The 26,108-nt window shown below is 40.1% G+C and overlaps 1 protein-coding gene across 5 annotated transcripts in view; it reads left to right on the top strand.

Moving 5' to 3' along the window:
• Window positions 1-26,108, top strand: part of MYPN (myopalladin) — a 107,893-nt gene that overhangs the window by 36,151 nt on the left and 45,634 nt on the right. For all 5 annotated transcript variants that reach the window (XR_006777068.2, XM_045783329.2, XM_045783330.2 and 2 more), the window contains 4 exons: window positions 10,046-10,221; window positions 12,835-12,886; window positions 16,680-16,794; window positions 17,925-17,996. Coding sequence is in view for 4 of the 5 variants with exons in the window: in XM_045783329.2 (XP_045639285.2) it covers window positions 10,046-10,221; window positions 12,835-12,886; window positions 16,680-16,794; window positions 17,925-17,996 (415 nt within the window). In the remaining variant the exon portion in view is untranslated. The remainder of the gene's footprint in view (window positions 1-10,045; window positions 10,222-12,834; window positions 12,887-16,679; window positions 16,795-17,924; window positions 17,997-26,108) is intronic.

Here is a 26,108-nt window from a genome sequence, read left to right as displayed (position 1 = left end):
ACATATTTTTACATCCCTAAACAATATTGGTATGAAAGTATTTACAAGTGAAATGACACAAAATCCTAGACTTACATTAAAATAATTCAAGGTGGGGAAAAAGGGGAGAATATAAAAGAAATACATTTGCCATTTGTTGATAAGGTATTGAAGTTAAGAGATATGTGGATCGTGGTTCATTATACAGTATCTCTACTTTGTGTATGTTTGACAGTTTCCATAATAAAAAGTTTTTTTAAAATATTAGTGAAATTTACATATTTTAAAATTTTTATGTAAGTGGAATCATGATGTTTATATTCTTCTGCTGCTTGAATTTTTTTCTCCAAAAACTATATCCATGATGTTGCATGTAATTCTAATTCACGCATTTTCATCGCTATATAGCATTTCACCGTAAGGTTAGGGGATTGTATTGTTGATGTACATTTGGTTTGCTTCTAGTTTTTTTTCCTAGTACGAACAATCTTATTATAAACATCCTAGGCATGGAATTGCCTTTTACATAAAATAAAACATACAATAATGTTTAGGGGCACCTCGGTGGCTCTGTCAGTTGTTCACCTGATTCTTGGTTTCAGCTCAGGTCATGATCTCAGGGTTGTGAGATGGAGCCCCAAGTTGGGCTCTGCACTCAGCAGGGAGTCACCCTGAGATTCTCTCTTTCCGTTTCCCTCTGCCCCTACTCCTTACTCATTCCCTCCCTCTCTCTCTCAAAATAAATAAATAAGTCTTTTTTAAAAATAAAATAAAATATTGAGGTTTCATATTCAGGAACATAATATATTTCTCCATCTATTTAGATTACCTAAATAATAAGCCTAAATAATTTTTTCTCTGAGTCTTACAACTCCTTGGCTAGATTTATCCATAAGTACCTCATTTTCATACTGTATAAATGATAGCTTTTTAAAAAAATTACATTCTATGCTTGTTATACAGAGAAATGCAATCCACTTTCGTATCTATTTTTTTCTTTTTTTAAATTTAAATTCAATTAGCCAACATATAACACATCATTAGTTTCAGATATAGTGTTCAATAATTTATCACTTGCATATAACACCCAGCACTCATCACATCACGTGCCCTCCTTAATGCCCATTACCCAGTTACCCCATTCCCCCCACCCACCTGAATATTGGTTTTTCTAACCAACAATCTTGCTACATTCTAGAGCTTTTCTATAGATTTTGGTGTTCTTCCTTTCCAGTCCTGTATCTTATATTTCATTTTCATGACTTATTGAACTGGCTAAGCCCTCCAGTACAATGTCGAAAAGAAATGGTGACACTGGGTATTCTAGTCTTATTTAGAATCTTAAAAGGAATACTTTCCATTTTTCACTCTTACATAAGATTTTGTTGTAGGTTTCTTTTGTTTAGGAAGATTAAGATTTGTTTTAAATCATGAGTGGATGCTGAATGTTATAAAACATTTTTCTGCATCTTTTGAGATCATTATATGATTTTTTCCTTTTATTCTTTTGATGTGGTAAAGAATATTGATTTTATAATGTTAAGCCAAACTTGAATTCTTGGGATAAACAAAATCAACACCATCAAAGTGGTTTGTATAGAAAAATTTATTCTGAAAGATTAACATAGTAAACAGAAGAAAAGAAAAAATTATACTTTAAAATACACAATATTACAAAGATTCAAGTACATTGCATCAACAAAACTAAAAAATTTGATATGTTCATTTGTTCATTTACTCAATAAAAATTCACTCAGCCCTCACTATGCTTCTGGAACTATTCAAGGCACTTGAAATTCATTAGTAAATAAAGCAGTTTCCTGCCATATTCTGTTCTAGTTGAAGTGAAGGAAATAGATGATAAACAGTAAATTTTATAAATAAGTATATTATGTAGTAATTTAGTAATAAGTAGTATGAGAAAAAGAAAAGGTAAGAATTCTAGAAGGAGACAATAAGAAGTTTCCAGTCAACCCTATCCAAAGTAATTTACTCCTTTAAAAAATTATTTTAGGAATTGTTTTCATTTTCACTTTATTAATCCTCACTTTGTTCTTAAAATTGGCTAGGTCTTGATATCTTGATATTAACCAAGTGCTTATTTATGTTTCTCTTAAGTTACCAAGAAGTTTCCACGTGGAAGAACTCAGTAAATTTTAATAAAATTTCAAGTAGAGTCTTATCCTCTCCCTTGTACTCCCACAGCCCCATGATTGAAATACAGCCACTGGTCATGAACACTTGAGTTTGTTAACTCAGCAGCAAACGGGACATACAGAACACCGAATTGTGTTGCAAAATCTAACGTAATTTTGAGTTTTGTTAGAAAACGTCTACTGTTATCTTACTGTCCCATATACTCCAGAGTCCAGTGCATTCTGCCTAGGGAAGAGTCACTCTAATGCTTGGAGAGAGCTAAGGATGTCACGAAGTAAATATACTACTTCTGTTTTAGGCCCTACACCCTTCACGTCGGATATCAGGCAGTGTTAGACTAAGCTGGTTAAAGGCAATTCAAGGAAAGTTCTTTTTTAGCCTCCAAACCTTCTTTTTTTTTTTTTTTTTAAGATTTTATTTATTTATTTGACAGAGAGAGAGAGAGACAGCCAGCGAGAGAGGGAACACAGGCAGGGGGAGTGGGAGAGGAAGAAGCAGGCTCATAGCGGAGGATCCTGATGTGGGGCTCAATCCCAGAACGCCGGGATCACGCCCTGAGCCAAAGGCAGACGCCTAATGACTGCGTCACCCAGGCGCCCCATAGCCTCCAAACCTTCTTGAAAATTGAAAACAAAACAAGCTTGAGACTCTAATAATCCTAATTTGAATTCATTCATTTAACATCCATACAGCAAACATTTCTTGGAGCAGCTCTGACATGCCATACACTGTGCTAGGAACCAGATAAACAAGTGATAAAAGAAACAAACATGATTATCTACTTCCGGTGGTGTTTCCTGTTCGTAAGGGAGAGAAATATTAAACAAATAAACGTACAAGCCACTGTATAATTTAAGTGATAGATAGGTCAGGAAAGGAAACAAACATGGAGAGGCAAGAATAGGAGGTAGGTAGGGACATTGGAAAGGCTGGGGCAGGGCTTAAGAAATGCTCTGAGTAATCGTTCTTTTAATGAGCATTATTGCTGGTGAGTCAGAATAACACATTCAAATTACATTTAGAAGTCGTTAATGTGCTAAAGCAATGAGTCATAACATTTATCCAAGCCATATTTTTAATAAAATAGTAACCTAACAGCAGTAACCAAAAATCCAGTTAAATCTGGAAAATGTGTCTCTTCAAGTGTCTTCATTCCCAGGCTTGGTAGCCAGCCAAACCAGCAGATCTGGCAAGCTATCCTCAGTGCACGAAAGCCGGGTCCTTCTTTTTCAGTTAGACCTGCCCTATTTTCCCAGATCACTGACTCATTTCTGCTGCGCCATGAATCACGTCTGGCACCACTGTCATTCTGTGTCATGAGGGTTTGGCGGTCTAAAACACGCACCTTGAGCAGGGCACTCCTGTGAAATCTTTCCCTAACATGGAGAGACGTTTGAAGAGGGTGTTTTCCTCCTTATCTTCTAAAGTCTTGAGGGGAGCTGGATACATTTTAATACTTTTTGAGAAGGCAGCCTGACCAGTGCGCTATTTCTGAGTGGGTCACAGTGTTAAAGTCAGAGTGACGGTTACTGATTGTTTTTTGGGACGGGCTGAAGCTATCCTGCCATCTGAGTAGGACAAAAACGCTTCTGACAGAGAGTTTGGGCATTTGAATCATTCCACTTATCGCGTTCCGGCTTCCAATTGCTCTAGATGTTTCCACTCTCATTTTGGTAAAGAAGAAAAACATTAACTAAGGAAGTGAGATAACCTTATAATGTTTATATAAGGGAAGGGATTTGTTTATTTGTTTTGAAACAATTATTTCTATTTGCTTTATCAAATTAATACAGGTACAGTGCTGAAAAAGTCAAATAACATTAAAGAATAGAGCAGTTTCCTATCTCTTTACCTCTAGATTTCTAAATCATACTCCAGTCGTTTTCATACTTTTTGTTCTCAGGACCCTTTTACAGTCTTAAGAGTTATTGAGGCCCCAAAGAGGTTTTGTCTATGTGAGTTACATCTATAATTATCATATTAGAAATGAAAACTGTTTTAAATAGGTATTTCTTATTCTTTTTTAAATAACAATAATGAACATGCTAATAGAAATTATTTTATGAAAAATAACTGTATTTTCTTTGAAAAAATGTAGTGAGGAGAGTGTCATTCTGTTACATTTCTTGCAAATCTCTGTCGTGGCTGCCTAAGCAGAAGACCGCTAGATTTCTCGTATTTGTTCCTGCCTTCAGTTTGTGGTACTATGTTGGTTGGGTTGAAGTAAATTTTAAAATCTGGCCTTATACATTCAGTTGGAAAAAGGAGGAATATTTCAATAGGCTTTTCAGGTAATGCGGTTATTCCCGTTTGGCACTACATCAACATTCAGCTAGCGGTAGTTTCTTAAACGTCAGTTGCAATGTGAAATCAACCATACCAATGAACTTTTGTACTCTGCTCTACTAAAACCCTTCGTTCATCTTGAACTTTCAATGGCTAATATCATGCATTGGTAATCTGGAAAATGAGTAATGCAGATTTTCCAAATGTTGACACATTTTATTATTTAATATTTTAAAAAATGTATTGATACCATCATTTGATTTTATCAAAAATCTTTAAGTATTGGGAAGCCCTAAATTCACAGTGGGGGATACAAGTTTTCCAAAACTTTAATTTTTCCTTGAAAACTCCAATATTTTCTCTGGCAACAAAGGTATCAGCTATTTTTACTTGAAACAACAGGTTTATTTCATTCATTTGTGAGAAAACATCTGCCAGGTACCCAAGTCTGAATAACCATAATTTGTCAGTTGTTCTTTCAAGTTAAAATATTGTTCCATGCATTTAATGCTTAGTTCAACTCAAAAAATTACACAAGTGCTCTTCCATATCCTGGAGAAATGCTTTATGTTGCTTCCCATTTCACCACTCAGAATGTTAAAAAGATATGGGCTCAAGGTTGAGATTTAATAGAAGTAATGATTCGTACTGCTTCACTGAGGATATTTTTAAGTGAAACTGAAATTTTTTTAACTGTGAGTATGGAGGTGAGGAACACAGTGACCACAAGTCAATTTTTGCCCGTGCCCTAATTCGTGCTGCTGGAGCACCAGCAGTTTTACCCACTGTGGCTTTTGCACCATCAGTGTAAATGTCAACACAGTGGAAAGGCAAATGATATTTTAATATTATATAAAAATAGCTTTGTCTTCACAGAATGTGAACTACACCTTGAGAACTGTAATGCGCTTGTACCACAATTGCTTGGCACAGATGTTAACTATTTTCTATTGACTGTTCCAGAAGATGGGGGTTCAGCACGCCTTTACTCAACCAGCACCTCTGTTTTTTCACTGCCTCAGTGTAATCATATCACAATGTTGTTTAAAAAATATTTTATGTGGGGCACTTGGGTGGCTCAGTTGATTAAGCGACTGACTCTTGATTTCAGCTCAGGTCCTGATCTCATCTGGCTCACTTGCACACTCTCTCTTTCTATCAAAAAAAAAAAGTTAATATTTACTTTCTTCTTACTATGTAAGTATTATTCACTGACAACCCAGGTAGGGTAAAATGAATGTTTTGTTGCTTGTACATTGTTTGTTTGTTTGTTTGTTTGTTTGTTTGTTTGTTTTGGCCTGGAGTCGATTCCTGTCTTTTTTTTTTTTTATGTGCTTAGTTCTGTGGTTCTATCACAAATTTGTCTCAATTCTCCAATAAATTTACAAAGTGTCTCCTAAATATTCCGTTTCATGCAGTTGAGCCATTAGGTCCATTTGTTCTAATATGGAGCAGCTGCTTACGCAGCCAGCAACTCAGCCTTCATCCCAGCACATCCCCTAACTTTCGGAAGACAGGATGTGACCTGCCATGGGGATCCTAATGCTTATTTCCCGAACTTGAAGTCAATTACCCTATTTTAAGTTCTCTTCCCTGTTATTCATGTGTTTCCACACCCCAAACTCCTGTCTCCAAATTCTGAAACCTATAGGGCTGTGCGGTACAAATTGGCTTCTTTCAGTGACATCCCCAAACAGGCACTTGATTTTCAGATTCCTCGACTCTCCTGGCTCCTCAATCAGCCTTCCTCCTTCCAAAAGTTCTTGAGGTCTCAGTTCTACTCTTGTCTCCCTTCTCATTCTTTTGGTTCTTGTGCCTTTATACCGTTTAAAAATTCCTTTCTTGTCATTTTCGGGGCACTTCGGGAGGGGGTAAAGATAAAGACGTGCTTAACCCGTCACATTTGACCGGATGTTCACTGTGTTTAGGACGACACATGCTCTGAGGGTTTGTTCAGATAAGCTCCTCAGGGTCTTTTTCTTTTTAAGATTTTATTTATTTATTTATTTATTTGAGAGACAGAGAGAGGGCATGAGCTAGGGGAGGGGCAGAGGGAGAAGGAGAAGCAGATGCCCCACCGTGCAGGGAGCTCGACAACGCGGGGCTGGATCCCAGCACCCTGAGATCATGACTTGAGCCGAAGGCAGGCACTTCACTGACTGAGACACCCAAGTGCCCCGTAAGATCCTTGGGGTCTTATTGAGATTTATGCCTTGGAGATTTATGAACCCATTTCAGCAGCCACATCTAACACTGTCACAGCAGATCAAAAACTGGCCTAGAATTTGATGAATTTTTAATAACAAAATTCTTACAAAATATTAACTATCAATTCTTTCTATCATTTGGTCTTTCAACAAATCCAACACATATTTTCTGAATATCTACCATGTGTCAGGGCACTGTTGTAGGTGTTGGCATTACAGTGGTGAATAAAACTAATAAGGTTCTGTCATGGACACTTTACAATCCGGTGGGGGGGGGTGGACACAAACAATGCAAAGTGAACTGATTTCAGATAACAAGTACTGTGAAGATAACAAAAGAGGGTAGTATGATAGAGTGACTGAGGATAAGGGGACTGCATTAGGGGAGGATGGTCAGGGAAGGCCTCCCCAAGGATGTGACATTTGAGCTGAGGCCTGCCTGACTGATGAGAAGGACCTGTTGGGGAAAGGTCTGGGGAATAAGATTTCAGGAAGAAAAAAATCCTAACGTGGAGAATATTTTAATGTGTTTGCGAAGGAGAAAAAAGATCGATGTGGTTAGAACATAGTGAAGGAGGTATCCAGAAGTCAGGGCTGGAAAGACGGATTGGGAGGCAATCCCAAATAGAGGTGATAATTGAGATTATGGGATGAGATAAGATGGCCAAAGGAGAGAATATACAGAGAACTGTACAAGAGCACATGAAGTGGTTCCCTACCTTCAAAGAATTTACGATCTGGTGAAATTGGTGGGAGAAGACAAATCCCCCAAATTGAGAATAACAAAGACAGTGTATCATCAAGCCTTGCATGACATAGTACAGGTTTAAAAAAAAAAAAAGTGAAGTTAAAAAAGTAAGTGAAGTTAGAAAAGGTAACAGTCATCAAGAATTGATGGTAAAAGGTCTTTTGTATAGGAGGTGATATCTGAGCCAAACTGATGGATGAGTTACCTTTACAGCAGAGGAAGAGAATCTCAGATAGAAAAACATGAGCAGAGACTTGAATGCTGGGGTAAATATGATGTATTTATGCAAGAGTAGAGAACAGCTTGACTGTTGAGAAGTAGTTGAGTGGGTGAATTTGCTTTGGAATCTTGCTTAATCAATAGTGGGAGGGAGGAATTAAAACACTGAATGGTTGGATCTGAAATTACGGTAAAGATTAGCAATTGCCAGGACTCCTTAATTTTTGACATTGAATAGTGGTAACACCTCCCCACTTTTTATTATGATGTTGATGAATAATTATTATTTCAAGAAATGAAAACAATATAAAAGGGGTACAGTGAGATATCTTGCTCCTATCTGTCTTCATCTGCCTTATTTCCCCTCCTTCCCCATAGGGAGCCACTTTCGATTTTCGTTTAGATCTTTATGCAAATGCAAATAGCATGATTATACCTTATTTTTTGTCCCCTGAGTTAGTTTCCTTGGGCTATTGTAACAAGGTGCCACAAACTGGGTAAAATAAACTCTCAGTTTTAGAGGTTAGAAGTCCAAAACCAATGTGTCACCAGAGCCATGCTCTGAGACTCTGGGCAGACTCCTTTCTTGTCTCTTCTAGCTCATGGTGGTGCCTGTCAGTTCCTGGCTCGCAACTGCCTCACTCCAATCCCTGCCTCTGCCATCACATGCCATTTTCTCTGTGTGTCTCTGTCTTCACATAGGGTTTTCCTCTTCTTAAGGAACCCATTCACACTGGATTAGGACCCATCCTAGTAATTTCACTGTAACTTGATTATGTCTGCTGAGACCCTATTTCCAAATAAGGTCATATTCACCAGTACTGGCATTTAGGCTTCAACATATCCTTTGGGGAAAGATTATTCAGCCCCAACAACCCACATATTTTACACCAACACTCCATATTCACTATCCCATACCTTCCTGTTCAAATTTTAACTATGTATCTTGGGGTTCTTTCCATATCGATGCATAGTGATCTTTCTCAATCTTTTTTCACAGTTGCACAGTGTTCTACTATGCTGCTGCACCATGGTTTATTTCATAGGACCCCTAATGATGGACACCAGTCTTTTACTATTTAAATGAGAAACGTGTACATTTGTCATTTTGTATGCATGCAAGTGTATCTGTGTGAAGGATTCACACAAGTGGAATTGTTGGGTCCAAAGATAAACGCATCTGTAATCTTGGCAGATATTGTCGTATTCCTTTCATAGGGGTTGCACCATTTTGCATTCCTACTAACAGTGGATGACACTCATCAAACTTTTAGAGTTTTGCTAACGTGTAACATAAGAAATTGTGTTTTTGTGTAGTTTTGATGTCTTTTTCTCTTATGCACCTCCACATTTTAAACATTATTTTTTTAAAGATGTATTTATTTTAGAGACAGAGAGAGAGAGACAGCACATGTGCATGAGCAGCAGGGAGGGGCAGAAGGAGAGAGGGGGAGAGAAAATCTCCCGGAGACTCCCAGCTGAGCAGGGAGCCCGTTGCAGGGCTCGATCTCACAACGCTCAGATCATGACCTGAACTGAATGAAGAGTCAGATGCTTGACCGACTGAGCCACCCAGGCGCCCCTAAACATTATTGTATGTATTATTTTATGTAAATTTTTGGCCAGAAAAACTATAATAAAAAGTTCTAACTTCAAGTATATAGAATCAAAATAAAATACCATAACGTATGGAAACATACTTAACTTAGGTTATTTGCCAAAGTTGGGTCACTACTGAAGACTATGACCCATCCTCCCTACTCTGACGACTCAAGTAACCCAACAAAATAATTTTCATTTAACTAGGTCAGAAGAAATTTCATAATAGGGAATGAGTGCACTCAACCTCATGAACTTTTGATATCCCTTAGATTCTCTCCAAATAAGCAAAGAAGCACTTACTTAATGCATAGTATGGAAAGCTGTATATCTTTTTAGGAGAAGCCAAGTTCCACCTCAAAGACCCTGCTCCTTGTGGTTGGCTGTATTTGCTTTCTCATCCATCTTCTCTCATTGTATCTTTCTTTCTCTCTCTTTTTTTAAAGATTTTATTTATTTGTTTTAGAGAGAGAGAGTGCAAGAGCAGGGGGAGGGTCAGAGGGAGAAGGACAAGCAGACTTTCTGCTGAACACGGAGCCCAACTCAGGGCTTGATCTCACAACCTTGAGATCATGACCTGAGCCAAAACTAAGAGTTGGGCACTTAACTGACTGAGCCACCCAGTACCCCCACTCAGTTGTATCATTCTTAATAGGAGCCATTTCCCAATTTCTTGAATAAAGTGTCACTGTAGTGTGAATACTGCCAACTCTTCTCATTGTTACAATCAAATTATACCATTTAATGTCCTCATTCTAAGTTGTCACAGTTTTCTTCTTAGGGAACATCTGGAGGATCTATGTAATTAATTTTCACACTTGAGTCATGTGCAATATTCCCTTTTTCACAGGTGGTACTGTGAAGGCAAGGAGCTTGAAAATTCCCCAGACATTCATATCGTCCAGGCAGGAAATCTGCACTCGCTGACCATTGCTGAAGCCTTCGAAGAAGACACAGGACGCTATTCCTGCTTTGCCTCTAACATCTACGGGACAGATTCAACCTCTGCTGAGATTTATATAGAAGGTAAAACAAAATCCTCTCAGAGCATGGCCTTTACTGGTAAGACATATATCTGTAATAAATATTTATGAAGGACCTAGTGCACCACACGCTCTTCTAGGCAGTGGGGACAACAGTAGTGAACGAAATAGACAAATTTTCGTGGACAGATGGAATATACACTGTAATGAGAGAGACAAGAAATAAATGAGATAAATAAATAAAATACGTAATATGATAGGTATATGAAATGGTTCTGATCACCAGTTCCAACCTGTGTGTGGCGTGTGGGGTTGGGTGTCCTATAATTTAACTCACTTCTAACACCATTTACCTGGGTATAGTGTCACATCCAACAGGTTAAGGGCTTAGTTCTACAAGATTGCTCCTACCTCACTTCAGATACCAATCACAAGTATTAGGCCCCCAGGTTACCCACAACTTCTGTCTCACTTGGCTACAAATTGGAGGTTTCCACAACCCCCTTCTTGAGTTCAATTAATTTGCTAGAGTGGCTCACAGAACTCAGGGAAACACTTGCTTACATTCACCAGTTTATTAAAGGATATGATAAAGGATACAGATGAACAACCAAATGAAGAAATACATAGGGTAAGGTCTGAGAAGGTGGGGAGTGCAAGAGTTTCTATACCTGTAGAGTTGGGGTGTGTCACTCTCCCAGTGTGGATGCATTTGCCAACTTGGAAGCTCTCCATGCTGCTGGGATTTTATGGAGGCTTCCCCACGTAGGCATGATCAATTACTATCTCCACTTCCTGCCCCTCTTCCCTCTCAGGAGGGTGATGGGGAGGGCTGAAAATTCCAAGCAAGCTTCTAATCATGCGTTGGTCTTTCTGGTGACCAGCCCCCATTTAGGAACCATCCAGAGTCACCTCATTAGAACAAAAGATCCTCCTGTGCTCTTATCACTTAGGAATTTATTAGAGTTTTAGGAGCCCTGTGGGGTTCAAAGACAAAATTAGAACAAGATATACTCATGACTTAGGAAATCGTAAGAGTTTTAGCAGCTCTGGGGAACTGGGGGCAGAGACCAGTACATATATTTTCTGTATCTCACAGTATATATAACACTACAGAAGAAACAGAAAGCAAGAGAAAGGGATAGGAAGTACACATGTGTATATTTGTGTGAGCGTGTACGTGCATGGGTGTGTGGGTGGGGGGAGGGGGGTTGTACTTCTACAGATAGGGTGGTCAGGGAAGACCTCACTAACCAGGTGACATGAGTGAGGACCTGGAGGAAGGGAGGGAGGGAGCCACAATGATATTCAAGGCCAAACCACTCTAGGTAGAGAAATCAGTAGTACACTCACCCTGAGGTGGAAGTGAACCTGTGTTTAGGTATAGAGATGAACCAACGTGGCCTGGATCGGGGAGACAAGGAAAAAAGTAACAGATGAAGTCAGAAGTTCAAGATGGGGTAGATGTGGGAGGAGGCAGGTGAACAGATCGCGCTGGTCTTTGTAGGTCATTGTAAGGACTCTGGCTTTTACTCTGAGGGAGATGGGAAGCTGTGGGGGATTCTGAGCAGAAATGTGACATAATCCAACTTAGCTTTTCATGGGGTCACCCTGGCTCCTGGTTGAGAATATACCTCAGGCTGTCAAGGGTAGAAGCAGGGAGACCACTGGGAGCATTGGACAGGCCCTTTACATCAGCACCAAACCTGTATGACTAATTTTAGGGAAGAAATCAATTTGTGTTCCTTATATAGCTACCTAAGTTTTTGTTCCAGTTTCTCTCGTCTCTGGGTTTTTTCTGAGGATCATCCTTTAGCACGTTTATCATCTATAATACCTTCGGTGTGCTTAGGTTTTAGTACGTAAATATTGTATTATTTTGGTAGAAATGCTCCTTCACCAACTAGATTATAAGGCTGGGGCGGTCTCACTCCTTTTTATATCTTTAATACCTTATGGAGTACCAAGTATATAGTAAATATTTGATAAACATTTACTGAATAGATGTATGAATAATGATATTAATGCATAATGCATGATCGAAGTGTTTCATTTGTTTTTACCCTCAAACTTTGGGAGTACAATAAATACCTCCAGATTCAGCTCAGTTATGTCTTCCTGGAATTTACTATCTTGAGAGGTAAATCCGAGATCAAAGCTTTGCTAGCAGTGCTGAGATTGGATAGCTGATTTTTTAATTCGTGGCAACAGAGCTTCCAACACCCCCACTCCCAAGATGAAGTATGACCTGTTAATATTAGCTTGGGCGGAAGAGCATCCACCTACAGCTACAGTGTTTAGAATCCAATGTAATCCCTGCTTTTATTTAATCTGTGTAGGTCAAGAGCGAGAGAATTTATGGACAGCGTAAAATGTCTGCAAAAACTGCTCTGTTAGAGGCATCAGCAGGTGTTTTATATACAAGAATATTTGGCATTTAGGCTGGTTCATTTGAACTCTCACTAACTAGCCATGTGACCTTGAACAAGTCCTTCAACTACTTAGGGTCTGTTTCTCATCTGTAAAATTGGGTGTTACTGTAGGAAATCACTAGGTTCCTATCTAGGTCTGCAATTCTATAGGTCTTCAAATGCCTAGGGACTAGTTTAAGAAATTATCATCTTAAAGATTTCATGTCTTGTTTTTACTTTTCCAGGGGTTTCTTCTTCTGACTCAGAAGGGGACCCTAACAAGGAAGAGATGAATCGGTAATTCTAATTTTCTATTTATGGCTTTAGCATCCTCAGAGCCTGAGAAAGCTGCTAATTGGTTTAGTAGAACTTGAAAAGCTGGCTCCAGGTGGCTCCAGGATATGACCTCAAAAAATAAATATTGAGTGGATTTGGAGAACTCTACTTCTTTTGCTTTAAGTCTTGCCTAGAAGAGGAATTTTAATATTCCCAATATATATTTTTAAGATTTTATTTATTTATTTATTTGACAGAGAGAGAGACAGCCAGGGAGAGAGGGAAAACAAGCAGGGGGAGTGGGAGAGGAAGAAGCAGGCTCCCAGCGGGAAAGCCCGATGTGGGGCTTGATCCCAGAACTCCGGGATCACGCCCTGAGCCAAAGGCAGACGCTTAACAACTGAGCTACCCAGGCGCCCCAAATATTCCCAATATTTTAAAAATGAGGTATCACCTATCATCATACTTATATCATCATACTGTATCACTCTTATATCTACAGAGTAAAAAGCAAATAGCCCAGTGCTCCAAAACAATTCATGTTTTGTGACTAAATAATAGTATTCATAAGGACATAAAACATGGTTACCCTAAATTATATATGTGGGTGATCTGAGTAAGTCATAGTCTTTTTGTTAAACAATTACACTGAATACTGAACAAAGTTACATCCATCCATTGTTTACTTTCCCCAACCATCAACTAAGCACCTACTCTATGCCAGGCACTTCGTTAGACACAATGGTTAATAAGAAAAATCAGATATTTTTTTTTACCTTTGAGAGGCTCATAGTCTACTAGAGGGAAGTATATAGCAAATATAGCAAGAGATATATACCAAGCATATAGACAGTAAGAGTAATAAAGTGCAATAGACTATGATGTAACCATGGGCAGGGTGTATCAGACTTGGCACAAAGGTCTCTTAATTGGTTGGGAAAGGAATGAGAGATCAGGAAAGGCTTCACAGAGTTGGTGATCTTGAGCTGAGTCTTCAAAGAACAGTAGGTGGACACCCCCAAACAAGGAAGGAAAGAGCATTTTCAGGCAGAGGAAGCTGTGAACAGAAGGCATGGGACCTGAAACAGATGCAAATTCCATTCCCTGAGATTACGTGAAACAAACAGCAACATTTGGAAGACTGGTTAGAGTTGTTGACTTGTGTTTGCAAATTCTGTCCTCCCCTACAGAGGGGAAGCTCCTTAAGGGCAGAGATCATATCTTATTCTTTAAAATACCTTTGTGTATGCTTACCTTGGAATAATAATTTGCTTTTAGTTTTTGTGCAGATATGAAAATTCATAACCAGAGCAAATGATTTCTCCCTTTTAACTCTCTTCCTTATCATTCTTGCGGCTTTGCGTCAATTCCTCCTTCTTTCCTGCCTCTTTATGCCAGTCACTTCGTTATGGTAGCTCTAGCCCTTTTCTCCCTCTTATGGCCTCCAAACCACAACCGGTTATTCTCTAAAAGATAATTCTGATCCTTCATTTCCCTGACTTAAAAAAATGTATTATCTATGGGGAAATAAAAACCAAGCACAGGGGCGCCTGGGTGGCGCAGTCGTTAAGCGTCTGCCTTCGGCTCAGGGCGTGATCCCAGCGTTCTGGGATCGAGCCCCACGTCAGGCTTCTCCGCTGGGAGCCTGCTTCTTCCTCTCCCACTCCCCCTGCTTGTGTTCCTCTCTAGCTGGCTGTCTCTATCTCTGTCAAATAAATAAATAAAATCTTAAAAAAAAAAAAAACCAAGCACAAAATGAACATTAAAAAAAAATTAACATGACACACAAAGCCTGATTGAGTAGAATATCAACCAGGCTTTCCAGCTCCCTCCTACTCCCTTCTGCCACATCAGGCTCTCTACCCTGCTCCCATCTCACTCAAGCAATGTACGGTTTATTTTCACCCCTTTGTTCAAGCTATTCGCTAGGAATGCCCTATCTCCTCTGCCTGGAAAACTCCTACATATCCTTCAAGACCCAGTCAAGTTCTCTAATAAACTCCTCCTCCATTGCACATACATACTTCTTCCTCAAGGCCCTTATAACATGGTTTACAAGCCTAATGGGTAGGAATTTTGATATACAAACTTAAATAAGCAAGAAATATCTCAGTTGATTATTTTCTTTAAATCTACTTTTGGTGATTAGGATTTAGCTTCAGTTCTATGTAATAGATACCCCAAATGACAGTGGCTTAAATAAGACAGATATTTATTTCCCATTTACATAAACATAGGGATTTGGCTGGTAGAATGGCTCTACATTTCACTGGGTTCCAGTTGGCTTCTGGCTTCATCTCATTCTAAGGAATAGCCTCATCTTAGTCTCAGATTGCAGGAATAAAGGGCATTCCCCACCCCCTTTATAAGGTCATTTCTCTTAGCTCAGCATACATCACTATCATTCATATCGCATGACCGGAGAATAGTCCTGTGGCCACACCTAGCTTAAGGAAGGTCAGGAAATGCAGTCTTTATTTGGAATAGCCACGTAAAGAAATCAGAAATTCTATTATTGTAGAAAAAGAAAATGGATGCTTTGGGGACACTGATAGCCTCCGCATCAATACATAATTCTGCTTCTGAGACCCCATCCTTCTTGGCTGGGAAAAAATTCAATCACTCCTTATTGGGCATCCCTTTCCTCCTCCGTGGCTATACAAAGATGATAGATATAGATATAGACATAGAAATCATGTTTGATATTGAACACTACTCTAAGCATCTTACATGAATTACCATATTTAACCCTTACAAAAACCCTTTGAAGTAAGAATTATTATTTCCCCATTTTAGAGATGAAGAAGCTGAGGCAGAGGAAGGTAACAACTGGACAAAAGGGAAGCCCATCTTGTCATCAGTCATCTACCCATAAGATATGGTGGGAGGCCTATGTCCCAGACTTCAAGGTCCCTTCAAGTCCAGTGCTTTGTTGCTTCCTGACATGCTTGGGTACTGACACGCTTAGTAAGACTGGGAGCTCTTTAACCAGAGGGGTTGCCATCCCCTCTGAACTCTGGTTCTCCCTCTTGTCAGGTTCTCTGACAAGATCCTCAGACGTCTTTCTTCTCCACAGCAAAACTAAAATAATCTCCCTTTCACAGTCTTCTTATGAATATTTCCTGGCTCTCTTGCCCTTCAAATAAGCTTTTTAATTTAATTTAATTTGTGTAAACTTGAAGAGCTTGTTGACTCAGGCTATTTCTGCTTTATGCCATGCCAAAATCCCAGAAGCAAAAGTTTATAAAGCCTGGCCTTTCACTTGGAATCGAAGGGGAAGGGAAAATACAGAGGAAAATACAGCAACAACAAAAAATCTCAAAAAATTATCTTCTGCACTTGTCTTGAACCTCAGTTAGCTATGAATATTCTTGAGTCCCCAGCTGAGAAACAACTAATTCAAGGACAGTAGTGGCGTCCCATCACCTTCCTGTTGACATTGCCTATCAAAGTGTATAGTAAAGAGGGTCACCTGGGTGGCTTAGTTGGTTAAGTGTCTGCCTTTGGCTCAGGTCATGATCTCGGGCTCCTGGAATCGAGTCCCACATCCATCTCTCTGCTCAGGGGAAGTCTGCTTCTCCCACTCACTCTCCTCTCACCCTCCCTCTGTGCACCCTCTCTCTCAAATAAGTAAATAAATAAAATCTTTTTTAAAGTGTGTAGTAAAGAAATGTAAGCATTTGTGGAACATTGTTGAACAAAGATTTTTAGTACATCTAACTGTAAGAAGTGATGATAGTCCTAGCTTTTCTGAAAGAATTTTCAAAAACGATGATAGGTCTGTTTTAAAATCTATATTTTAATCATTTCTCAGAATCCAGAAGCTAAAAGAGGGGTCATCTACTCCTACTACTTCTGCAGCCATTCCTTCAGCAGTACCCCAAGCCCAGCATGTGGTGGCCCAGCCCAGGGTGTCAACGATCCAACAGGTACAAGAGTCTAAGTGAACCACAGCTGCCATGGACTGTGACAGGCAGGCACCGTGACCATGGCCATCTTGTATGACATGATTGTACTCTCCTCTGTTGCAACTTCATGACTTTGGGCAACACATTTCCATGGTCATGATAATGGCTTCGTACTTCAGATGTAGGATATCAGCGTTTCTTATTATTTCCAGAACGTATTCTCTAGCTTCCTAGGCAAATTTCACAGGAAAACAAGCTCTTTATTAGTTAGTCTGTGATATTCCAGTTTAACGAAGGGCATTGATTACGTATACAAAGAGCTACTAGCTCTCACAGTGGCCCAGGCAGGAAAACTCTAAATCATGAAACTCAGTTTCGTAGAGCTGCAAATAATTCTATTTTCTAAGATACAGCACCCATGAAATGCTTTTTTTAGAAAGCATTAAATGCTCTCATTCTTCAAGTTAATGATGATAACGATGAACATGATGACGATTATAATGCATGCTTATTGTAAAAACATTCGAAAGACCCAGAAGTATATTCAATAAAAACCTTGGTCAAGGAACTACTCCCATGCCCCAACTCCTCAGAGATACCTCTTGTGAATAATTGGTAGCAGATAGTTCCAGACATTTTCTCTGCATGTATATGAATATATATAATATTTTTAAAATATGAAATCATACTAATCTAAACATATTTGTAATATGTTATTGATATATTTGTTTGTGTATAAGTAAACATTGATCTACAACTTTAAAAAAAATTTAAACAGAGTTTCTTGTTTAATCCATTTAGTAATGCAGAGGGGTCACATTTTAATTCTAATCCAGTAGTTGTCAAGCTGTGATCTGTGGAGACTCAGGTTTTATGGAACTTCCTCAGGGGATTAGGGTTAATTACAACCAATAGAGCTCTCTCTGTATATTGAGGCTATGGGGATGGACAGCACTTACAACCACCAAGACCTAGAAAGAAATACAATCAATTCAGTACCAAATTTGAAGTCTGTGATTCACAGACTTAGAAAATGTCAGTCTTTTGGTTTTGGAGTAATCGCATACACCAAATTCTATAGATTTGTTCTATCTATCATGTAGGTAGTAATCATAGTGACAATGAATCTATTGTTGGTTCCCTTCTGATAGTGTCAGAGCCCTACCAGCTATCTGCAAGGATTGGATGGAAGACCTATCATTGCAGCCCCTGTGTTTACAAAGGTAATCAAAATATTACTTCTTTCTGTCACGGCTTTAAACATACCGCAGTACCCACACAAACTTCTAGGGTCCAAGATTTACTGATCTAGCTCAGCAGTTTGGTCTTCTAGAAGTACTGTATAGGGCTTGGGGTTTTTTGGTAGTTGTTACCATGTCATTTCAAGTCCCAGATTCCTAATACTGGTGTGCATAATGAGAGGAATGCCTTCCCACTCGCCACAGTGATCTCTGGGGCCCTCTCATCACTGTTAAATGCAGTAGCCACACCGAGGGTTCAGGTGATACGTTTCTAGCCACTCACTACTCCAGAGGTTTCTCTGGACTTTGAGAAGAATCAGGTTGCAGGCACATGTCTCTCCCGTTCAAGGAGAGGGAGTTAAATGATCTTAGGAGGCTTAACATAAAGGAAGACTCTAGGACAAAGAACTTTCTTTTTCTATTCCACGGTATCAACTATTGCGGTGGCATCAAATTCTGAGTCTCATAGTCTTTGTATCCAGAACTGGAAAATTTACTCAAGCACTTTCATTTACAAATGAAAACACAAGGGAGGGCCAGGGACCTGAAGCAGTTTATCCAAGGTCACGAAACTAGTTAGTGGCAGAATCAGGACTAGAAACAAGTTCTCCCAATTCCCTATTATTCCTTCCTTTATATAACGTACTTTATGTGTTGCCCGAGACAATAAATTTAAAGGAGAAAATTGAGTCACATTTTTTTTTGGTATTATGAAGACCACATGGATGAAATCTATACCTGGATTTATAGCTTATCGTTTAGACGAATGCCAAACTTAGGCCTAAAGAGATTTTGTCCTGTCAGAGGTATGCTTTAGTTGAGAGCAGTGGTTCTCAATGAGAGTTAACTTTGCCCCCCAAGAGACATTTGCCATGTTTGCAGATATTGTTGGTTGTCACGACTGGGAGACTGTGCTGTTGGCATCCAGAGATGCTGTGAAACATCCCATAACGCATAGAATGACAGCCTCCTGTGGGGTGCCCTGATTGGGTGGGGGCCAGTGGTGTGGGTGGTAAAAAAAAAAATTCACCCAACGCAGAACAAAGGAGATGGAGGTTAATAGACTATACTGCAAGGGAACAGCGGGAAGGACAGCAAAGAAGAGACTGCGAGGCAGTGGGAAGGGGTTATAGAGAGGGTGGAGTGAGGACTTATAGGGATGTACGGAATTTTCCCTTTTATGGTAATCTTAGGTACTATGCCAGGTAGTAAGTAGCCCATTGGTCGGTTAGGAACTATGGCTTAATGAGCCTGCTTGCATTCAGCTCGGTGGTCGCTGTGGGCCCTTTGGCCTTACTCAAGCTTCCACTGCTCAAGCCTGTTGCCTAAAAGCAGCTTCTACACCTCCCACAATAAAGAATTATCCAGCCCAAATTATCAATAGTCCTGAGAAATCATGATTTAGAGCAAAATGGCAAAAATGGCATATTTTCCAAAGAATATTAACCCCGAAGGAAGAGCTAAACACACACCTTCCACGGAAACATCAGTTTTAGGAAAGTTACATCATACCAGCTCATCTAAGATGGTTTTCCAAAATCAACAGAGTCTAGAGTGAGACACGTTTATCCATACCCGTATCAGTTGGGCAGACATTCTTACATGAAGCAAGATGCCTCTCGAATTATCAGGTTTGTTTCTTGAAAGCTGCTTTTGGAATTTCAGCCTTGCTATTTTCAAAGAATTGAGATGGGAAGGCAACATATTTGTGACTTGGAGAATACAAGATTTTGATGAAGAGTTATAACTGGACCTTTGTAGAGGGGTGTGTGCGTGTGGCTGTGCGCGGGCGCATGGGTGTAATACAGCCAATAGAGCTACATCCAATTGTCTCTTATTTCACTACTAAGTCACCTAGCCTTAAAACAGAACTTAAGTGCTGCAGAATGAGGACTTTTTTTTTAAGGATTTTATTTATTTTTTTGAGAGAGCATGAATGGGGGGAGGGACAAGGGGAGAGGGAGACGCAGACGCCCTGCTGAGCAGAGAGCCCAATGCCGGGCTCAATCCCAGGACCCCGAGATCATGACCCAAGCCAAAGGCAGACGCTTAACTGACTGAACCACCCAGGTGCCCCGAATCAGGACATTTTAATTTTTCATGCCCTTTTGTCACACCCCAGAGACAGTGCTGACTCTTCAAAGGCAACTAAAGTCCCCGCTGAAGTGTCCTCTCTCTTCTTCCTCACCACCACCTGCCCAGCCAGACACCAGACTGGTGTCCTTGTCTCCTGCTCAGTTTCAGAACTTCCCAGGTGTTCTCTCTTCCCGCATCTGAATCACCTGGTGCACGCGGTTGGTACAACATTTAGCGCAGTAATAAAGCTGCTTGCTTTTCTGTCTCTTCCAAGCACCTTGAAGGTTATCTCTAATATCTAGGTAGAAGTCCATGAAGGAAACAATAGGTCCAAAGCTGTTTTTATAATTCCAATAAATGAAATAGGACTTTAGCACTTATTCTTTACATTCAATTTTCATGGACTGGTTAAAAGAATAGGTTAAGCTGCTTTTGTGCGGTGACTCTGATACCTCCTTGTGATTAGATACTCTAATGGGCAGATTCATATTTGCTTTGACAAATAAAAATGGGGAAATGAATTAATCAGTAGTTACATCCTGGTAAACCCATTATTAACTTGAAAATATCATGGGTCCAAATGCATTTAGTAAACCTACCTTTGCCTAGCCTACCTTAAACATGCTCGGAACACTTACATTAGGCTTCAACGGGGCAAAATCATCTCATAGAAAGCCTATTTATTCTTATTTTTTTTCTTTATTTATGTGACAGAGAGACAGCCAGCGAGAGAGGGAACACAAGCAGGGGGAGTGGGAGAGGAAGAAGCAGGCTCCCAGGCGAGGAGCCCGATGTGGGACTCGATCCTGGAACGCTGGGATCACGCCCTGAGCCTAAGGCAGACGCTTAACGACTGTGCTACCCAGGCGCCCCATAGAAAGCCTATTTTAAAATAAAGTGTCAGATATCTCATAGAACCTGTTGAATACTGTACTGAAAGTGAAAAACAGAGAGGTTTTATGGGTACGGAATGGTTGTCAGGGTGTCGGTTGTTTGCCTTCGGGACTGCGTGGCTGATGGGAAACTGAGACTCCCTGCTCCTGTCCATCCTCACAAGAGAGGATCATACCTGCGATCGCTAAGCCAGGAAAAGATCAAAAGTTCAAATTTTGAAATACAGTTTCTACTGAATGTGTATCACTTGGGCACCATCATAAAGTTGAAAAATCATAAGTTGAACCATCCTAAGTTGGGGACCATCTGTGTGTGCCATTAGATAAATCTCCAAAAGCATTAGGTCCGTGGTGGGAAAACAGTCCTTAACACAAAGACCCAAACTCTAAATAGGCTTTCCCAGCCCTCAGGATATGTGCTTTTGCCTCCATAAATGGGCTCAGGATTGTTCAGACGTGGGGCACAGGGATAGGATAGGCTGTGGCTCAGATTCCAGAGAGACTTAGCAGGAACGGTGTGCTTGCGTTAGTTTCCACCAGTGAGGGCAGAATTGAGGTCATAGTTATTGCCAGTGTCAGAAAATTTCTGAGTCGGGGCCACTGATGATGGTAATCACATGGCATGAGCCATGATAACTGATCATATGCATATGATTGTTTGGGTTATTCCTGCTTTATTTGCTTCTTTGGGGACTTCTGGCATTCCAACCCCTCTGACTCATTTTCTATACTGCCCAAAAAGCATTTCTTTGCCAGTAATGTCAAGAAGCCATTTTTCTAAAGCAAAAATTAGCAGAGTTTTATTTAACTCCTTGTGCCTCCTTTGGTGATAGGGAAGTACAAGCATTATTTTCTTTTTAAAGAAGGTTAAAATGAAAAGGAGGGCTGCCCAACAAAACAGTGGTAGCTTGAGAGAAGAATTACCGTATCTAGTTCACCGCTCTACTCCTAGGCGATACCTGTATTTTAAAATATTTTATGGAGATAGACTATCCTCCGTCTTCTGTACGGTATCAAATGCACTTTCACTCTATTTATGGGGGAGAAAACAGCGCTCACCCTTCTTGAGTGTGAAGGGAGGTAGATGATCAAATTAAATTAGAATCTTACTGCTACCGCTGCTCCCAGTCCACCAGCAGCTGCCCTGGCCGGCTTTCCAGGCTGCAGCAGCCTGGCTCCAGCTGCTTCAGCAGTAATTTGAAGAGTGCAAAGGGGCAGGGGAAGTGAGAATTTGAAGAGCACTTCATTATATAATAGCAGAAGCAGGAAAACCCTGAAATAACTGGGCCAGTGGCCGGATCCAGATTTCTGAAGATTACATGGGCGCCCCTTCCCAGCCCAACAATGCCAGAAACTTTTCTGGCTCAGCTGTGGCCTGGGCACCTGTGCCCACCAAGGGGTAAAAAGGTCCTCCGTCAAACAGTTCCTTATCCATTAAAATCCCTTTGGTCCAGCTGCAGCCGAGAGCACTGTGCACACTCACTTGCAGCCTCTCTCTCCCAAGGTGCACAAATATCAACTGGATTAAAAAAGGATAAAATGGGGTACCTAGGTGGCTCAGTCATTTAGGCATCCAACTCTTGATTTTGGCTTGTGTCATGATCTCAGGGTGGTGAGATCGAGCCCTGCGTTGGGCTCACACTGGGCGTGGAGCCTGCTTAAGATTTCCTCTCTGCCTTCCTTTGCCCCTCCCTGCCTCTCCTTCTCTTAAAAAAAGGGGGGGGGAGGGGGCACCTGGGTGGCTCAGTTCGTTAAGTATCTGCCTGCGGCTCAGGTCATGATCCCAGGGTCCTGAGATTGAGCCCCATGTTGGGCTCCCTGCTCAGCAGGGAGTCTGCTTCTCCCTCTCCCTCTGCCAGCTGCTCCCTCTTCTTGTGCTCTCTGTCAAATAAATAAATAAATAAATAAATAAAATCTTTAAAAAAAAGGGGGAATAAAATGACAGTATGAACCTCATAGCTGACATCTTTGAACCGATAAGGGAGTTGTCCTTTCTCAAGGTTATCCCTATATTATATTTGTGGGTGTAAATCTAAGCTCAAACTATGTTCTTTCAACTCACATTTAAAGCGCCTGGCATAGTGTTTGGGATAAAGCAGGCACACAGTAATATTTATTCCGTGGTGAATAAGTTCCATTTCAGCTAAATAAGGAATTATTGCTTTCATTGCTTTGTGGCTTCAGAGTATCTTTAGGAGGAATAGAGAAAAAAAAAATCCCCTATCAAATGGCTATGGAAGAAATGCTTCTCGAGGCTCTGTGCTGTCAAATCTCCCTACAAAGAATGTCTTTCCAGAGAATCAGTATGGTGATGACACACAAGACAGGTTCGCTCTTTTGATACTGTTTACCCCGGGAGAAGTTGGGAATGTTTCATTTATCTTGTTCATCTTCAGTGAAGTCAAGATGATTATGATCAGATCTGTAGACATTGTGCCATTGGTAACAGCCTACGACCTACTCCTGTGTTGAACATGGCACCATCTGCACTATGTTCAAATGGTGTGATTGGATTGGACCCTGGTGTGAGTCAGTTCCTTCTCATGAGAACTTCGTAGAAAAGCAGTTTTCAGCAATAACAACTATCATCGTCCTTCAAACTATGACTTTCAACCACGTTTTTTGAGTGGCTTGTAAGATGACCCTTGGCGCCTCTCTTACTGAGTATTGATGATGTGTCAACTGGAATGAGGTTGCATCTCATATCACAGACACTTAGCAGGCATTTTACATACACTGTAGTATCTGAGGTATCTTGGTTGGATTCTCAAACAGAACGCAGGTCTTGACCTTCAATGTCAAGTGAATAATTACAACCAATTAAAGTTGGTCTCAATTGTGAGCAACACATTCTCTCAAGGATATCCTTTTGCAAGCAGGGCTTTGGTGTCACCTCTACAGATTGAGAACTGGCTGACGCATCTGAACTAATAGCCATGTCAGAACATATAGATTGACCTCATTCTTCTTACATCCACTTAAAAAGTATGCCATATTTAATTTATTCAATCTCTTCTGCCACCACCACCATTTTTTTTTCTTGGTCTATTTTTCTGATTTGTTTGCCTCAAGGAATGAAACTCTATTTTGTATGAATCCCAGGGAGATGTCTGACTGCCATTAAAAGTTTCACTAGGCCTCAAAGCTGCGGGGAATTTGATCAGATGTCGGGGTGGAAGCCATATCCACCAGCTTGCCAGGAGCACCCAAGACTCCTTGATGTTCCCGGCTTACTGAGAACATTCCTTTCTTGTCACTAGAAGTTGTTGTTTGGGGTAAAGAAGAAGAAGGTGTTTGGGGTTTGTTTGTTTGGTTGGTTGGTTGGTTGTTGTTATTGTTGTTGTTTATCAGATAGTTTCTTATTAATTCAGAGTCCCCTCTATACAAATCTCATCTTGAATTACTTCAGCAAACAAATCGGGGAGTGCAAAAAGAACAGAACACTAATGTTGAGCTACAGCGCCCCCTGGCTTTCCCGATATCAACTTACATACCTCTGAGGTAAAAGTCATCTACTATATAGCTAAAGCTGTGTGGTTATCCCTACCCTTATATTCCTTAGACAAATGTCATAAATATGATAGGGCCATGCCATGCACAAAATATGATAAATTGCTCATAAAATAGCTATAAATAATCACAGGATATTTATAAGAGTGAATGACAAAAGCAAAAAAGTAACTAAATATCGGCTTTCCCTTTCTCTGATGGAGGAGCCTATATTTCCTTGATGCAGATCCCCAAATAGTAATAATAGTAAGCCTTGCAGCATTTGTTACTAATAGAGCTTGTGGAGGAAGTTAATCATAATCTTTCCAATGTTTAATTAAAACATTAAAAACAATAATATGAAAAAACCCCACAATAATATGTTCACACACAAGCCAAAGAAGAATTTCATAATCAAATGAAGTAGCAGGGGCACCTGGGCAGCTCAGTTGGTTCAACACTGGACTCTTGGTTTAGGCTCAGGTCATGCCCTCAGGGTCCTGGGTTCGAGCCCTGCCTCAGGCTCCGAGCTGTCTTGGAGTCTGCTTGAGAAATTCTCTCTCTCCCTCTCCTTCCCTCTCCCCTCCCCTTACTAGGACTCTCTCTCTGTCTTTCCCTCCCTCTCTCTCTCTCAAATCAAATGAAGAACCAACTACACAAAAGAATGTGTGACTTTAAGCTCACAAATCATGAGTGAAAGACTGGCTGTGAATGGAAACTGTGAGTGCCATTCTCCCGTAGCTTCTATTATAGAATATATTGATATGATACAGTTCAAAGTGGTTTTGTAGGGGTGTCTGGGTGGCTCAGTTGGTTAAGCCTCTGAGTCTTGATCTCATCTCAGATCTTGATCTCAGGTCTTGAGCTCAGAGCCATTAGTTCAAGCCCCACATTGGGGTCTGTGCTGGGTGAACCTACTTTTAACAAACAAACAAAAACAAAGTGGTTTTATAAACCTTTTTTTTCATGGATGTGTGGAAAAGCATTTAACAAGACCTTCACAAAGTTACGACATATTTTACCATGACATCAGACTCCACTTATGGCTATGATTTTATAGAGATTGTCATTGTTTATATCCGTCAACAGATCATTGAAGCTATACTGTAAAGAATACAGAAGGAAAACAAGATAACAAAACAAAAGTCAATTTCCAGGACTACAGTATGTAAACAAGACAAAGGCAGGAAAATGGCGTCAGTTACTTGAACCACAGAGAAGTTCCACCTCGTGAACGGTGACATTCTTGTGTGGAGAAATCCATTGCTCCCATGTTGACTACACCTAGTAGAAACTCCTGCAGATTTCTTAAATTGTTATTATTTCTGGAAACCAAAACCAGTTGGGCATTTAAGAACAGAGGTGCTTTACCAAAAGTCTTTTTCCAAACCCTCAAAATGTGTCACCTAATATTTAATAAAATGGTCTGGCACTGAAACGGAGAGGAAAAGGAAGAGGCTAGTGAGGGAAAAGCTTCATATGGGTTCAGATGATTCCATCTTCAAAAATAGACTAAATGAATATCCACAGAATTGAAACTGCTGGAGATGTAGAAGATTTGAGGAAAATCCAAATATGAAGGCTATAGTATCTTTTTCGAAAATTCAACACTGGAACTAGATTCCAAAAATGTACA

Source organism: Ursus americanus, chromosome 6 (assembly GCF_024610735.1).
Source record: "Ursus americanus isolate L20-20 chromosome 6, mUrsAme1.1.p, whole genome shotgun sequence".
Classification (NCBI taxonomy): Eukaryota; Metazoa; Chordata; class Mammalia; order Carnivora; family Ursidae; genus Ursus; species Ursus americanus.
The sequence above is the reverse complement of the archived record's forward strand: the minus strand, read 5'-3'. Positions and strand labels throughout refer to the sequence as shown.